At 40.2% G+C, this 18,313-nt stretch overlaps 1 protein-coding gene across 1 annotated transcript in view; it reads right to left on the bottom strand.

The window, feature by feature from the left end:
* Window positions 1-7,129: 7,129 nt before the first annotated feature.
* Window positions 7,130-18,313, bottom strand: part of LOC5564064 (cytochrome P450 4g15) — a 33,689-nt gene continuing 22,505 nt past the window's right edge. Inside the window, exons 4-5 of the mRNA XM_001648326.3 lie at window positions 7,709-8,623; window positions 7,130-7,638 (exon numbers count right to left, since the gene is read on the bottom strand). Of these exons, the coding sequence (XP_001648376.1) occupies window positions 7,454-7,638; window positions 7,709-8,623 (1,100 nt within the window). The 3' untranslated portion in view covers window positions 7,130-7,453. The remainder of the gene's footprint in view (window positions 7,639-7,708; window positions 8,624-18,313) is intronic.

The following is an 18,313-nucleotide window of genomic DNA, read 5'->3' on the forward strand; positions in this document are numbered from 1 at the left end:
AGTGGATGTGTGTTTGGATGTATTAAGAATCATCTCGATTTCAGAGAGCTTTGTATCCCACATTCGCTGGTCTTCACGTACATATGTTCTGATGGCAGAATTTATCGTACGATTCACTCGCTCGACAGGGTTTGCCTGCGAGTGATAACGCGAGTTCAGCCAGTGTTTAATGCGGAAGTGATCTAGTAGGTCTTTAAACACCTTAGATGTAAAGACGCTACCGTTATCCGTGATGATTATCTCCGGAACGGAATTTCGATAAAACCACTGATCCTTCAGAACTGAACACATAGCTGAACTGTCGATTTTCCGTACGGGATGTATCATCACCCATTTGGAGAAGTAATCGCTGATTACTAGCAGGTGTTGGTTCCCCTTTTTACTTCGAGGGAGAGGACCTACATAATCGATGGATATAATTTGCCATGGCCGTGATGCTTGGCGCATTTTTCCCATCTCTGGCGTGATCGCTACATAAGAAGCTTTGGTTTCTTTGCACGTTGTACAGTTTTGAACATATTTGCGTATTTCTGAGGCCATTTTCGGCCAATAGTAACGTTTTTGGATACGATTCAGAGTCATAGCCTTGGTGGAAGTTGGTGTCGTGGTTTTCCTGGAGTAAGGTAGGTATATTTTCGGGTAATGGAACAATTTTCCACTCAAAGCGTGAATCATACGGTTCATTCTTTGCCGTGACGAATTTCATTAGAATTCCATCATCTATGCGGAAATCAGCAAACTCATCTGGCTTATTCCTAACTTTCTCGACCAATGAGGAGTGCCAGGAGGCAGCCGGTGTATCTTGGACTACAGCTATGCTTCTTGATAATGCGTCTGGGACTACATTTTCCTTGCCTTTTCTGTGTACCACAGACATATCAAACTGCTGTAGATCCAAGCTCCACCGACTGCACCTTGAGCCCACCTTCCATTTGGTATTGAGAATGTGTGTTAGGGCAGAGGAGTCTGTGATCAGTTTAAAGTGAGAACCCTCAATATATCCTCGGAAGGCTTCTATGGCAAGCAGAGCTGCCAGTGCTTCCTTCTCGGCTGCGTGGTAGTTCCGCTGCGGAGTAGTCAGTTTATGCGAATAGTAAGATATGACCTTTTCGCCATCATCTTGCTGTTGAGTCAGGACACCAGCCACGGCGACGTCGCTGGCATCCGTCTGGATTGTAAATTCCCTAGTAAAGTCGGGACTGCCCAGAATTGGAGCGCTGACCAGTCGCTCTTTGATGGTGCAAAAGGATTTCTCTGCTTCCTCGTTCCATTTTATAATTTTCGATTTCGTTTTCAGAAGATCGGTCAATGCCGCCGTGATCATACTGAAATCGGATATAAAACGGCGGTAATAATTTACCATTCCCAAGAATCTTCTCAGTTTAGTAATGGTGTTTGGCCTCGCATATTCGACGATGGGTCGAGTCTTTTCGGGATTGGCTCGCAGACCATTAGTACTGAGCAGATATCCAAGGAATGGTATTTCTGGAACGCCAAATTGGGATTTTTCCAGATTAATTGACAAATTCGCATCTCTTAGTCGGCGCGCAATTTCTTGGAGCAACTGCACGTGATGCTCGAATGTCTCCGTCACCACGACGATATCGTCGAGGTAGACGAAGACATACGGTTCCAATACACCGTGGCCTAGTACCCTGTCCATTAGTCTAGCTAAGGTAGCTGGACTATTGACCAGACCAAAAGGCATTCGGGTGTATTGAAACAGCCCCTTGCCTTGCACACTGAACGCTGTATATTTCCTCGAAGCCGGATGCAATGGTACTTGCAAGAAGGCTTCCGAGAGATCTATCGTTGAAAGATAGTTAGCTTTAGGAAGTTGGCTAAGAATGCGATGAGGGTGTGGCAAGGGGTACGCATCACGTACAGTACGCTCGTTGATTTTGCGAGCGTCTAAGCAGAGGCGAACTTTATTAGGCTTAATTACAGGCACGCAGTTCAGTGACCATGCTGAATTACTGCGTTCGATAATACCTGTATCAAGCAGTCGTTGCAATTCCGTGGCCACCAACCCTTGAGTTTTAGGTGACATTACATAAGGGAACTGGCGAACTGGAGGTTTGTTTCGCCATTCCTCTTGAATTTCAATCCGGTGCTCAGCCAATGGAGTCAGTGACAACTGTCCTTGGCGAGCTGGGATAAAAAGTGCTTTGATACTTTCGATTTCTTGCTTCTCCTCGGTAGTGAGGATGCAAATGGAAGATTTAGAGGGCGGTTCATAAACCTCATCGTCTACTAGGGCACACTCACCAATAGTGGGTTGAATATTGAATTTGGCCCAGAAGTCCATACCGCAAATACAACGGATGGCTAGGTTTGGTACCACTAGGGTCGGGACAATTTTGGTCACACCGTTGAAAGTGAAGGGTAAGTCAAGCTGACCACGAATTTGCAACTGTTCTCCTCCTGCGGTTCGTAATGTTATGGGATTTTGAAGTGGTGAAATTTTATGTGATTTGAAATTAGAATAGACCGAATCATCAATTATGGTAAGGTTACTACCACTGTCTAAAAGAGCTCGGATTTTATGCTCATACACCGTTACGGTGGTGTATGGACGATTGTCGTTAGGGTACGGGTAAGTAATCAGACATGTAATAGGGTCTCGTGAGTACATATCCTCAGATGCTCTTTCGAAGCAATTGGAAGGAAATGGATAATGAAATTTGCACGCACCTAGGGGTTCAACGAGCCGCGTTTTTCGCTCGCTGACATGGCGTTTTTTAAACAGTATGGGCAATTTCGAAAAGGGTAACCACGGAAACCACAATTTTCACATAGAACGGCCCTTGGGGCACGACATTCTCTGATAGAATGCCCGTATATGCCGCAGTTATAACAGGTGTTTTCTGGAGGGGGTTGATACGAATCTATGAGACTTTCCAACGTCAATCTTGGTCTCTGTTGGGACTGATTATGCGTGGGTGCCTGTGTTTGATTTTTGGGCGAATTTTGATAATTTTGCCTATTCGTTTTGTTGGGATGGTTGGTACGGGGATTAGGTGGTGTTTGTGACGGTGGTTGTCGGTTTTGATTAACCTCGGCCGAATTTGGCTTGGATTTGCCTTGGCTAACGGCATTTACTGTTTTTTCTATTCCAAAAACTTTGTTGTATGCCGAGAAGTTCAATGCATCGATCTTTTGACCGGCAGCAATCAAAGAAGGCAAATCAGTTATTGGGAGAAAAGTTAATTGCTTCTTGTAGTCTATCCTTATATTTTGGAGTAGGATCTGAACCTTTTCATACTCAGGAATTTGTACGCACATGGATCGGAAAAGTTTTTCCATCTCATAATAAAATTCATGAAATGATTCACTTCTCTGCTGGCGCCGCTGATAAATTTTCATTTTTATCAGAGCGTCCAAATCGGGGTGCATGAAGGTCCGCTTCAATTCCAACACCAAATGTTGCCAATTGAGCAAACGACCTGTGGTGCGCATGGTCATATACCACTTTAATGCAGGGCCCGCAAAAAGGTGAACAGCGGATTCAAATAGCTCAACCTCGGACACATGTTCGGCTAGCGAAAAGGTCTGAACGATTTCTAAAAACTCATTGAGATTGATACCCTGATCGGTTCCCTCATATTTGGTTATTTTCCACTGCGAAACAGGTAAGGTGTGACGTGAAGGGTTAGATGGTGCTGTTGATGGATACGTTGGGTAAGGCGAGAATGGAATAGGAATTTGAGGGTAATGTGAATGAGTTTGGTAAGTATTTTGAGGTGGGTTATTAGTTTGAGGTGCCATTGTTGGAAAACTAGGATTGAACCAAGACTGTGAACTGGTTGGATGATTTCTGGAATCAATTGACGGAATTTGAGGGATGGATTGCGTTGTCGATTTAATTTGAGGAATATTTTGATAGGAATTTGAAAAATACGTATAAGGCGGGTTTGTGAACCCAACTGAAGGTTGATTTGCCGGAGTTAAGTTCGAATCCACCTGTGGTGTTGTGTGACTCATGGGCCTGCCTGAATTTGTAACTGTAGCTTGAGTTGCTAATAAGCGTAAGTTGGCTAATTCAGTTTCAAGCTGTTCGATACGAATTTGAAATGATGCAGAACTGAGATTCTGATTTGAAACAGAATCCAGATTCTGATTTGAAACTTGATTCGATGCTTGGGCAGGTTCTTGAGTGATAATATGGCGGTTTGAAGACTCTGGGTTCACAGTGAACAAATTAATCAAAGCCTGTTCATTGTCAACTTCATGTTCGGTATTAGAAGGGTTTGCATTTTCTGTGTAAAACTCTTTTTGTAAAATTTCGGTAATGTCAACCAATAGAGCTTTCAAAAAGCTACTCTCTTCTGTGCTAATATTTTCCACTTTTAACAACTGGTATACTCTATGCCCGTAATGTAAAAGCCTGGTTTTACATTTGGTTCGTACAACTCGATCATTTTGTTTCACCATTTGAGAAAGCTCCTGAAACTTTTTTTCACAGATTGTCATTTCCTCTACTTTATTTCCCACAAATCCTGCATCCAAATGCTTTTTCTCTTGCTTTTCAAGCTTTAGATGCTCACGTAAGCTCCTACGTCTGCGTGAGAAAGACGCATCATCACGAATCACTATATTTCGCAAAGCCAATTCACAAAGCAGCTCATCGTTTTCTAAATGGTCCACCCTTATATCATGGTACCACACTAAAATCATTTCACTTGCATGCAAGTAATCTGGACGCACCATAGCCATTGCAAAAAAATATGCTACTCACAAAATATATCGATAGATGAAGAAGTAATTCACAAAATAATCAATGCAGTATAAAGAAAAGTAATTCACAAAAGAAACTAATTCAATTTAAATCTATTCACTAAAGGTCACTATTGTTCACTAATAATTCAATGGAAATCATTCAATACAAATAATTCAATAAAGGTCTATTCATAATGGGTCATTGTATCAATAGGTATTCATAATGGCAATTGTTCAATTCACAAATTATAATCCAATTGTTTCACTATTGTTTCTGCACACAAAAGAACGCAATTTGTTGTAACTAACTTTTTCTGATTTCAGATAGAATAGAAATTTAACGAATTTCGATTTCTCCCGGAGCACATTTGAAAAAGATTCTAATTTAATCCTAAAGTAGAAACTTTTTCAATCACTAATTCACGTTGGGCGCCATTTGTAAGACAATTGTCTAATTCACACTTTACTTTTCAAATTCAATTTAAATAAATTCAATTAAAGCTAAGAAAAAAATTCAAATAAAAATTACACTAAATAAAAAATTAACACTAAGAAATTTATATGATTATTTACATTTAATCCCTCTCAGGGTCTATCCGGGAGAATCGGTTATCTTCTGGGCGGACTCACTTCCCACACTAATTCAACGAAATTTAATTCACACAACAAAAGAAAGAAAATAAGGGAATCGTAGCAAAATAAATAATTACACTCTAAAGATTATAAAATTCGAATTCATTTGTTTAGTTTATTTAGTAATTTACGGGAAATGGGAATAGGGTTATTTGGGATTTTTTTTTGCACTGCACATCACCTGGCGCCGGTTGGCGGATCATTTGCCGGTTGCCTACTGCTGGGGGTCTTGTCGGACGAATCGCCGTTCGAACACTCCGTGATGACCCGATTCAATGTCGACTCGAGCTGGGCACCGGGCGCACTTCTTGACGGGCGAGGGGTAGCGAACGGCCTTTCGTCGCGAACGGTTGAGGGGTGGTAGGCGGTTTCGTCGGTACGTTCCAGGGCTGATTAATCGGCACAATTATCACTGGTCAAAACCCCGCGAGGGCTGTAACTTTGGACCACTCGCGTCGCACAACACTTGAAACTTTGTTCCGAAAAGAGGCTTTTGCCTTCACCAACATTGGCTTTTAAGCAATTTTATGATGCTGCAAAATCTATGTCCGCGGAACATTTCCCGGGAGCGGTTTGTTTTTACGCAGTTGGTAATGCGCGCCATGTTATTTTAGTGCAAGGAGGAAGGAATGACGATGTAGGGTTTTATGGGAGGGAATTTGAATTCAAATTTTATTTACAGATTTCATATTTTATAGTAAGGGAATAGTTATATACAAGTATTTACAACTTTTATAGTAAGGGGATAATTATTTACAAAAAAAGACAAAATATAAACAAAGAATAAATATTTACGTAAGAAAAAGAAGAAAATTAATATTGGGACCTATCTCAGAGGTAACACCACACACCATTTGTTCATCGATTTTAAATCGGCCTATGATACAATTGAACGAGAAAAGTTATGGCAGATTATGCACGAATACGGTTTTCCGGACAAACTGATAACAGTGATCAAGGCGACGATGGAGCGACTGATGTACGTGGTCCGAGTATCAGGGAGACTCTCGAGTCCTGTGCTGTTCAATATTACGTTAGAGGGTGAGATAAGAAGAACGGGGTGGACATGAGTGGCACGATCTTCAGAAAGGTCTTTCAGCTACTTAGTTTCGCCGACGACATTGATATTGTTGCACACTGGTGGGCTGTGCATGTAATGGGAATGTCGGATAACAACCCGATGAAAACTGGTTCTTGAAAACAATCTGACCGGCACAAGACGACGTGATGCGCAGCTAGCAAGATGGGTCGATCAAGCAGAGGACGATCTGCGGATCCTTCGCAGAAAACGTTACTGGCGATATGCAGCCATGGACTGAGTCGAATGAAGATGTCTCCTACGGCAGAGGCCACCCAGGCCTTAGCCTGACTGGTAAGGTAAGTTAGGCCACATCCAGTACATTCTAAATGGTCCAATACTCTTCATTTATAATGTTGAATATCAGCCGTCCTGGCCAGTGACCCTCCTGAATAACTCCGGCCACAGGAACATTCACGAGTATCTGATGCCTTTTTTAGGAACTAGATCTGGAATCTAATATTAAAGCCGTCACTTTCGTTTTTGTTTGCCTCGGCCACGGGGTGAAGGTTGGTTACGGCCCGGAGTTTGATTGATTGATTCAATGCTAAAGTTAATCAAGTATTTTACAATACTTAGGTTGGCTTCGAGACCTAGATTTTTCAATTGATATAACTTTTTGGAGCAAGGACTTCTTTAGCCAATACTAGTTCAGGCAGATGGATATGTTTACAATAGATAAAATGTGTAATATTTGAGTTTATATTTATTTTTCCGTTTGTATTAAATCACACACATACAAGCTTCAGCAAAGTGTATATTCTAATATTCAATATAATAAGTTCAATTCCCCTTACGTATCGTGAACTAATCCATCGATTAGGTTCTTACATGCAATCATGTAATTCTGTTCAATTATCGTATCTATCAAAAATGAATGCGCCGTAGTATATCATGTATCATAGTATAGACATCATACGCCGCTCTGAATGTTCCAGGTTTTTGGTGTCCCGGAGCGTTTAAGTTTTGATTTTCTTTACATTACATTAACTCTTAATGATGCACTTTTGTTTTTTTGTTGTTTCAGGCTTTCGCTGCTTTTGGTTTGCGTTGGCGGGGCTCCAGGCGGATCTGGAAGCCTTCCTCTCGTTTCAGAATGATATCAGCCTGTAGTTTGAAGTCTTCTTCTTTGAGGTCTGAGATGACGCGGAAGTTTCGCAAAATGGTGGAAAGGATGACCTTCAGCTTCAGCATAGCGTACTTGCGACCTGGTTTTCGAAAGAAAAATGTAAATTGTTAATGAAAAACTTAGATAGTTGCTTAAATTGAGTAACTTACCAACACAACTTCTGGGTCCGGCTGAGAATGGAACGAATGCATAATAGTGGCGGTTGGCCTGTCTTTCAGGGAGGAAGTTGTCGGGATCAAACACATTGGGATTCGGGTAGATTGTTTCAAGTCGATGCAATTTGTATGTAGCGACGACGATAGTGGCGCCAGATGGTACAACTAAATCGCTGGATGCCAGCTTCAAGTCCTGTTTCAGAGATCTTGCAATAATTGGTACTGGAGGATACATTCGCAGCGTTTCCATCAAGCATCGCTCAAGATATTTCATCTCCAAAGTATCCTGGAAGGTAGCCGGTCGATCCGAGTCTCCGAAAATGTCGTCCAATTCTTGGATGACTTTGTCTTGAATGTGCTGGTGGATACCCATCATCGAAAGGAAGAAGCTACTTCCGGCTGCAGTCGTGTCGTGTCCTTCAAACATAATAGTGTCGACTTGATTTTTGATTTCTTCATCCGAGATCAAAGCACCGTTTTCTGCGCTTTCTAACAGCAGATCAAGGAATGCCAATCGCTTCTTCTCTCCGACATCATTTTCATCGACGTCCAAATCATCCTTCAGATTAGCCGACTGACCAAACGATAGTCCTTCCACGCTATTGGTGTTGATGTTGGATTTCGGTTTTTCAAATTCAGCCGTCTTGATGGAAGTTGTGGCCAGCGATCCTCGTGTTCCGGTAGCAAAGGCGGCCTTCTTGTTACGGATGACCTTGCGGGTCAAGCTGTGGATGGTGTCCAGGAGTTTAACCTGACGCTTGGCATACTGGGACATGTTGAAGAAGAGGTCCGGGTAGAGCCACATCTTACGATGACGCAGATGCAGGATGTCGCACATCTTCATTACAGCCATGGCGTAATCGAATCCGGATTGGTCCTGAGTTTTCTTGGAAACTCCCATGGCGGTTTCTGTGGAAAAAGAAGAAAGATAGTAAAAATATACAATCAAAAAATTGGTTTATTTGGAGTAAGACAAGTTTTGAACCATAACTGAGACTACGATGAGTTCATGAAATATCAGGGTGGAAGGGCTTGTTAAGTTTATCAGGGGGACCAGCCCCCTTTCCCAGAAATTTATCATAATATTGGATACGAAATAAGAAAAATATATATGGAATAAGCTTAGTCATGCAGAACAATCTTATGGGTGGCAGTTCAAAAAGAATAAAGTACAGGCATTGCAGATTTTTTTTTACAATTCTACACTGTTACTTCAATAGGGCCTAACTGACATGAGAGATTTCTCCTTATCGATCATCTCTTTCGCAAATAACTCCACTGAATTAGATAAATTTGTAATATTTCTTGTTAATGAAGCATAACGTAGTGACTCTTCATTCCACAGCACAAAAATATGTTACGAAAAAATAGAAAAGAAGTTTTGTGCAATAACGCAAAGAGAGCTGATTATGCAGATAAACCTTTATAAAAAAAAATGCTGAATTGATTTCGACGCACGATCAAAGCGAGCGAAAAAAAACATCGCATTTGTATCGGTCCATGACCGACAATGATTCGCAAGTTGTAACAAGCTTGATAAAAAGCAGCTGCGAGAGGGCCCCAAAGAGAGAGCGATGCTGTTTCACTTTAATGGCATGATAAACAATCCCCGAAATCCTATAGCAATGGTGCCCCCAGGCTTGGAGCTTGTTTAGATGGGTCTTATCATGTACTGTTATCTCCTCGGTACAATCAGAGCTGTAGCGGTAGACGATAAACAGACACTCATGATGTGTCATTATTGTTACAGCGAGCGATAAGTGAGAGATACTCTCAATTTTATCAGAATTTGACCCCTGATAATATAAAATACTTTTCTGATGTTTTGTTTTCCGGCTGTTATTTCATACCAAAATTATTTTGGTTCTCGTAATACAGCATCTTCAGGAAGTTATTCTGAAAACCCCTCAAAGAATTTTGTGAAACAGTTTTAAAACATCCGCCAGAAATTCCTCTTTTTATATTTTTTTAGGTAGATTTTTTCCAGAAATATTCCCGCATTCGATTGTTCGACATTTCCCAGATATCCATTCTCCAGAATGACATTTCCCAGAACGCCATTCCCCAGAAATCCATTCCCCTGAATGGTTAGTACAAAACCCATATCAAAAAGTATCCTGGTGCTGGATCAAAATTACACATATGATAGTTTGAAAGCGATTTAAAACTGACTTCTGATAATAAGATCCATATTCAATATTCTATCATACAGATTTTTAGTGAAATTATCTCACAAGTTTTCTGGGAAAATGGTCCCACAAGACATTTTCTCAAGACGCATATTGTAGCCATAGTAGATTATACACCGTTTTACATAGCCGATCAGCATGAAACCTTTTGTGTTCAGTAGATCACGTTCACATGATAGTGTTACATTCATTTACACGTCCGAATTGATTCAAAACATAAGCGAAATAAATCATTTTCCTTATAATTTCAACTCCTATACACCATATTTGAGCTGGGTACTCCTAATTTGATACTAATAAAATACGGCTTCTCATATAATTTTTATTGACATTCTCTCTTAGGCTGGCCAAACCTGGTGCTTTTACCCTACTTGGAAAGAAAAAATCCAGTAAGAAAACCGATTCAAATGTAGTAAGATTTCACCTCGATAAATGGCAGAGTTCAGTAAAATGGTCCCTTACAAATCTTCCCGTGAGAGCATTTTTTTGGAAACGCCCTCAAGAAACTCCATCGAAAACTGGAAAGAAATTCCATCGAACCACAAAACATACTTCGATTACTCGCTTAGGTGCTACTAGAACTCGTACTTCATAACTCTTTCAATATTGTACTAGAAAAAATATAATATTCGTACTGTAACAATAATCACCAAGACTGAATTGTTAAAAAAAATAGTTTAATTTAAAGAATGGAAACAAAAGTTCCCATAAAGAGGTTCCAATTTAGGCAAAGACGAAATATAGACCTCCATATTCCTAACAGTTGCTTAACATTTTATGGCACATAAAGTAATAGAGCAAAATCTAGATCTGCCAAACTTGGGTACCTTTTGCAGTACCAAGGGATCAAATGAAGTACTAGAAGTTCTGAACCCGACTACTATGTCTCTATCCGTCTCTGGTTCAGGCCTTTTCATATGACAGATCCGTCGATGCGTTTGTTTACACCGGTGCAAACACGTGGCTGTCATTTCCATAGAAGCACTGTCAAAGAGCTTCCTGATCATGCGATATATCGAATAATATTTCCAAATTTTAGTCTATTTTGCTGGAAATTCGCCAAAATTCATCGATAGTGATAGTAAAATAATCAAACAATTTCCAACAACTTCAAAAATTGCTCTCGGTTGAACTACGTATAAAGAATTCACAACACTTTCATAACATTTTAGTTGTCTGTATTTTTTTTTTCGAAGAATTTGCAGCCTGTTTCAAACAATTCATTTAATTGATTTGGCAGAAATATCCTCCAAAAAATCTTCAGTTTTCATCGATAAATCTTAATTTACTTCAAAATACAGAAAATGTGAAGAATATTAATATATCTTCTGTCTATATAAATAAAAATGGAGTGGTGTTTGTATGTCACGAAATAAGTTGAGAACGGATGAACGGAGTGGCGTCAGTTTTTCACAGTTGCATACGGCAAGAGATGCGACGTGTTCGTGTGACAAAAAAAGTTTGGGAAAGTCTCCGGAATAATCGAGAAAACCGGAGAAGACTAATTTGTCATTTTATATGGGGGATTACATGACGTTTTACAACAGCCAATTTGATGGCAAGACGAAGTTTGCCGGGACCACTAGTTTAGATATAAATTTTGATTCATCTTCATTTGATGTATATCCAACTTTTGGTCTATTTTGAGAAAGTACGCGGAGATATAATAAAACATTGAAAAATCATAGCTTTGTACTGCAGAAAACTTTCAACTAATTATTTTTTTGTCTATTGTGTCGCAAAACACGGGGTTAAGGGATGGTGCATCCGGAAAGTTTGGGAACCTATGGGCTAGAATGTCACCACAAATCTAACGCTATTAGTGCTTAAGTGCTTTCACAAATTCCGTGAGAAATCTTCAATCATTCTGACAAGATTTCATCATATTTTTGAATTCAATGTTTATTGATTTACTGTTAGCGTAGCGTTAGCGTAGTTACGGTATACTTCGTAGATTATATACGTACTATGTACATGTTTCTTTTTAATAATCTCATCCTGACTACTTTCAGGAACAAGGCAGGGGAGTATGCCTTGTTCAAATCATAAACAAGAATACTAAAAGCATGAATATCACTATTCCCGGCCACGCCCATCTTTACCGTAACTTGGGATAGGGGAAAGAAATGTTGATGTAGCACTTACTTAATGAGAGCAAAATTACGGATTACGGTGAAATTTCACCGTAATCTCAACAGCTAAAGGTTCGGTGAAAAATCACCGAACAATCTGTAAAATAGTTGAACAAAATCATAAAGAAAAACAAGAAAATGGTTCGACCGGGAATTGAACTCCTGACCTACCAATCAGGAAGCAGGTTTGCTAAAACTAAACCAGCTTTCACTGCTTGTTAGTGGTGTGCAAAAACTGAAACAAAAGGAAGTTCATGCCTGCCAGAGCGGCTGTCACAGGATTTCACAGCAGTTCGGTGAAAAAAATGCTTTTACCGAACTGCTCGTTAGTATTTTACAGGGTTACAGTAAAATGGTTTGTTTCACGGATTTTTTTTTTCGGTAAAATAGTAGATTTCATCGATTTTCTCCGGTAAAATAGCTGATTTCACGGATTTTGTCGGTAAAATAGTAGATTTCACAGGAAAATCTGTGTTTTTATTGTTAACAGTTCATATTCAGTGATTTATTTCACAGGATACTGCGATTTATTTTAAGTGTGTAGGCATACTTTTGTAGGTTATCTGTAGATACTTTTCCAGAAATAATAAAGACAAGAGTTTTCTCTAGAAAATCGAATTAAAAACGTTCTAAATAATTTCAAATTTAAAACATGTTTGTTTGTCTTTTCGTTAGTCCATTTTCAATCATTAGTCCTGTGGAAATCCCAGAGAGAATTGTAAAAAAATCCAGGCATATTTATGAACGGTTTCTTCGAAAGCAAATTCCTGGATAATACAACAAAAAGTAATTGAGAAAGCGCTTTATAAAAATCTCTTAGTTTTGAAGAGTGGGTTATTGAAATAGATTTGTTAAGAAATATTATAACCTTCCGGCTGTAACGCGATTTTTTGTAACTGTACTTTGTAAAACACCCTTGGCTTTTCTGGTTCAACTAGCGATCTAAATTAAATATAGATCCTGACCTCTCAGGATCTCGACCACTTAGAAAGATGGCGTCTTCGACAAAGTTGTTCAGTAATTCAAGGACTATCATTGTTCAGGCTGATTGATTCAAAATTTTGCTACCAGGCAGCGCTAGTGAGCATGAAACATTTGTTTTGCTAATATTTCAGGAGCCCAACCATATAGAAAGATGGTGTCTTCGGGAGAGTTGTTCAGTAGCTCAAAGACTATCTTCGTTTAAGCCTTGAAATTCGAGATTGACTAGAATAATGATAGCCCTTGAACTACTGAACAGCTTTGCCAGAAACGCCATCTTTCTAAATGGCCAGAATCCCCAAAATCAAAAGTTTTATGCTGCGAAGGATCATACTGTAAATAAAAACTCTCGAATACATTTTGGTTTGGTGTCTTTGTTGAAAAATTAAAGCACATAAATTATAACTGTTGTACAAAATACAACAGCGCTACAGCCCGAAGGTTAAGAAAGTTTTGGTGGAAATCTCGAAAAGGTTCTTGAAGAAATAAATGCAATAAAAGGATAAATTCCTGTTGGATTCCAATATTAAATTTATGGAGGATCGCTCAGTTAAATAGTGGAATTCCTTCAATAAACTCTCTTTCTAATGAAAAATTCAGCATGAGTCAATGGCAAGGAAATTTCCTATACAAATCTGAATTTAAAGAAAAATCTGGAAGAATTCTTGGACATACGTTCGAAAGAATAGCTAACAGTGTTCTTTGAGAATTTCTTATATTTTTTTTCTGAAGCGATAAATGGAAGAATCTCTGAAGAAATTCATAGAATTATCTCTTGAGATATTTTTGGAGAAATGCAATCGAAATATAACTAATTGAATTCCATGTACCATCCTGTAAGATTATCTGCAGAGAATTATAGAGAAATGCCAGGAAGTATCTGCATCAATTGAAAACTGATTGTCAGTGATGCATTTTGAACTGAAAGCGAGCCAAAAATGAACGGAGCGCGTTCAAATTTTGCACGAGAACGCAGTAAACATTGAACTCTCGAGCCAGAGCCTGTCGCTGCTCTTGAACGGCCCGTTCAGATCGCAGTGTATTACAATGGCAATCAAAGCATGGGTTTAGGTTTATGCCTGGAAAATATTTCATGAATTGATTATAAGTTGAATTCAATTATAATAAACATAGCATTTCTTGCTTTGAGCACCTTCAAAACAACTTTGGCACGTTAAGATGACGTGAAATCTGGCAAACCCGTCTGCGTTCAATTTTCTGCTCTCTAGCGTTCAAATTTTCGAACTGAACACGGAGCAAGCCTACTTGATCACTCCGTTCTGAAAATTGAACTGGAACGCGAACTGAATGCGTTCAAATGCATCACTGCTGATTGTAGGCATTATTGGATAATTTTCTGAATAATCTACGGTGTTACCTGTTAAGAAACTCTGAGTAGAATGCCTGCAGAATATGTACTTCCTAGATTTTCAGGAAAATTCTTTGAACTTCTAAGTTTCTTAAGACATTTGCAAACAAATCACAAAAAAAAGCGTTTCTTAAAATAATCTTGAAAGAATTATTGCTAAAAATTCCTGTACGATGTGAGACTAACCAATAAATCCACGGAAAACACAGAATGTACAATAGCCAAACCTTTACATAAAATATTAAATTTTCAAACATCTCTAACACTAAAATACGCTGGGTCACCTTCAGAAAAAAAATCCTAGCCATGCCAATGACAATCTATATACAAATTTGAAAACACTCGTACTAATTGAGAGGAATTGGGAAAAGGGGGATATAAAATAAACAATTTTTGTGATATGTAGCTAAAACTTTTCAACTGTGGCAGAACTTCACGAAAGATAGTGGAAAACTTCAATTTTGTTCAGTGGGTATTATGATTCAAGTGATGGAAAATTTCAGTTTCATTTCAGAAGAATTAAACTGATCAATGTTTTCCGAATAGATAAATTATCAAACGGATAAGATCACTAATTATGTACATCCTAATGAATATGGAAAGGCTCAGTTCACCATAATTACCGATGTGGGTCGCTCAAGACCAACGACTTGTTCTGAAACTGGTCGGAGTAACGGCAACTATTTGCCAACGGACTAAGCAGGGAAATGACCATAACCGATGTTGAGATATTCATTCATCAAACACGGCATCTGAACCGCTTCCAGTGCCGCCTGAACCTGTCTCTGAAACATTGACAAAGTTACACACAGATTGCCTCAGACACGTTCGCCAAATTGCCCATATGGGCTCGACGTCGTTGTAATTAAAAGCAAAAGGGAACCGATTATCGACGCCAATTTCGATTTTCCATTGCGACAGCGGCATTGGAAACACGTGAACGACAAGAAGAAGCAGAAGAAATTGCATAAGGAAAGGCATCTCGCGGCATGCAGAAATGCATTGGTGGCGGCGGCGCCGACGCGTCACTATGGGCAGTTTTCTTATAGACTGGTGGCCAAAAACAGTTTTGTCGTCTTATGTCTTATTAATGAGTTTTGTGATAGAGTGGGTGTTCCCTTAGTAGACAGTCCCATTATCAGGGAAGTCAAGGAAATTTCCATTACGAAAAGATCCTGGACAGACCGGGAATCAAACCCAGACCCTTCAGCATGGCTTTGCTTTATAGCCGCGGACTCTAACCACTCGGCTAAGGAAGGCCACTTTAATACCTAGTGTTTGCATTGAATTTTCTCTTTTTCTTAAAAACTCTAACTTTGGCATACTGTATCAACAAAATATCAAAAGATCTCGCCCGATTTCAGGAATATCCTAATAGAAGTATTTACTATGGAATTATGAGCAAGAAAAACCTATCAGAACAAGAAAATTTTTCAATTTTATGTCTCCCTGATCGCCCATTGTGCGCGTTGGTGGATAAGCCAGACCAGACTTGACGTCGTCCATATGTAAACCAGTCCTGTCCCCAGAACTGCGGTGATGGTCGCCGTCGTCGCGTGTTCCCCATGACTGAGAAAAAAAGCCAACCACTTTTCAAACGCACAGCTGATTGCGACAGAAAGTGAATAAGTGTCTCGAGAAGAAAAACGAGTTTTCATTTGGTTTGGCTCTGCCTGCCAGCCTGCCTGCCATTTGCGCACATGGTTGTTTGTCGTTCTATATGCAGTGCGCCAAAAGAATATGGAAAGAGCTGCAGGCGAACCTCGGCAAATCCGTGGAAAAATTATGCAACTTAGACTTGATAGGCAATTGTAAAAAAATTCTAACCGTAGGCCTTGCCAATGGCTATTAAAGGCGTGTGGATTTGCTGAAATCCGCGATGCACATGGTTCGCATGTCACCTTCTAACATCCATCGTTGTTAATCGATCATGCAAACTTAGTATACACGACAAATCATAAATAAGAAATGAATATTCTTAATTACTTCCAGCGAAGTGCTGTACGGAGTACTTCCATGGAAAGGTCCAGCGGCTGGATTGAAGCTTTTTAGCTCATACTTGCGTAATGGAGGATTTTTAGAACTGGAGGCAGGGGTGGTAAACAATAATCAAGTGTCACTAGTGGCTAGTAATTGCTTAGTAGAACTATCAGACGTGTTTTAATTGATAGTAAATTTCCAGGAGACAATATATTTGCATCTCTAGTCTCGTGCGGTAAACGACGTCGGAATTTCTGGATTGATGTCATTCTTTACCGTTAAATTCATAGTTAATAGTTAATAGTTTTCTACCGTTGATTCGTAGTGTATTCAAGCTCTTCAAGAATGCCATTCACCAGCTCAAGAACAATAAAGCTGCTGGTAAGGATGGTATCGGAGCTGAACTCATAAAGATGGTCCCGGAGAGGCTGGCCAATTCTGTGCATCGGCTGATAGGCACAATCTGGGAAACAGAACAGCTACCGGAGGAGTGGAAGGAAGGGGTAATATGCCTCATCTACAAGAAAGGCGACAAGTTAGATTGTGAGAACTTCCGAGCGATCACCATTCTAAATGCGACCTACAAAGTATTATTCCAGATCATCTTCCGTCGTCCGTTGTCTGTAGTAAAAGAGTTCGTGGGAAGTTATCAAGCCGGCTTCGTTGACGGCCGATCGACAACGGACCAGATCTTTACAGTACGGCAAATCCTCCAAAAATGTCGTGAATACCAGGTCCCAACGCATCACCTTTTCATCGATTTAAAGGCGGCATACGATAACATTGACCACGTAGAGCTATGGAAAATCATGGATGAGAACAGCTTTCCCGGGAAGCTCACGAGACTGATAAGAGCGACAATGGAAGGTGTGCAAAATTGTGTGAAGGTTTCAGACGAATACTCCAGTTCGTTTGGATCCCGCCGGGGACTACGACAAAGTGATGAACTTTCGTGCCTGTTGTTCAATATTGCGCTAGAAGGTGTAATGAGGAGAGCCGAGCATAGCAGCCGGGGTACGATTATTACGAGATCCAGTCAATTTGTTTGCTTCGCGGATGATATGGACATTGTCGGCCGAACATTTTAAAAGGTGGCAGACCTGTACACTTGCCTGAAACGCGAGGCAGCAAAAGTTGATCAAAGTACTTGCTTGCTGGTGGGGCCGAGCGGACAGGGCTCGCCTAGGTAGCAGTGTTACGATGGTTACGATAGACGGGGATACGTTCGAGGTGGTCGACGAGTTCGCCTACCTTGGATCCTCGATGACGGCTGACAATAACGTTAGTCATGAAATACGGAGGCGCACCATCAGTGGAAGTCGGGCCTACTATGGCATCCACAAAAAGCTGCGGTCAAAAAAGATTCACGCCCGCACCAAATGTACCATGTACAAAACGCTCATAAGGCCGGTAGTCTTCTACGGGCATGACGATGCTCGAGGAGGACTTGCAAGCACTTGGAGTCTTCGAACGTCGGGTGCTTAGGATGATCTTTGGTGGTGTGCAGAAAAACGGTGTGTGGCGGCGAAGGCGTTTGCGTGGCGAAGGCGAAGGAGCGGAGCGCAGCGAGCTAGGTGGGCGGATCAAGTGTGCATCGATTTGGCGAGCGTGGGGCAGAACCGAGGATGGAGAGATGCGGTCATGAACCGAGTATAGTGGCGTAAAATTGTTGATTCATTGTTATCTGTTTAGATGTTAACTAAATGCATGAATCAAGCATTTCACGCATTTTTCTCCGATATAATGATAATACATTAAATTCCCTGTATGGAACGCTATCTCTATTCTATTACATATCACTAATCCGAACTATTCTCCATAGCAACTGTGGATATGCAGAGGATTCATCGGTATCTATCAACTGTGCATGCTAACTCCGTAAATAAACGCTATAAGGTTTCACCAAATCAAAGCGATTTTTTCAGCGACAGTAACGAAAAATCGCCGC

Source organism: Aedes aegypti, chromosome 1 (assembly GCF_002204515.2).
Source record: "Aedes aegypti strain LVP_AGWG chromosome 1, AaegL5.0 Primary Assembly, whole genome shotgun sequence".
In the NCBI taxonomy this organism is placed as follows: Eukaryota; Metazoa; Arthropoda; class Insecta; order Diptera; family Culicidae; genus Aedes; species Aedes aegypti.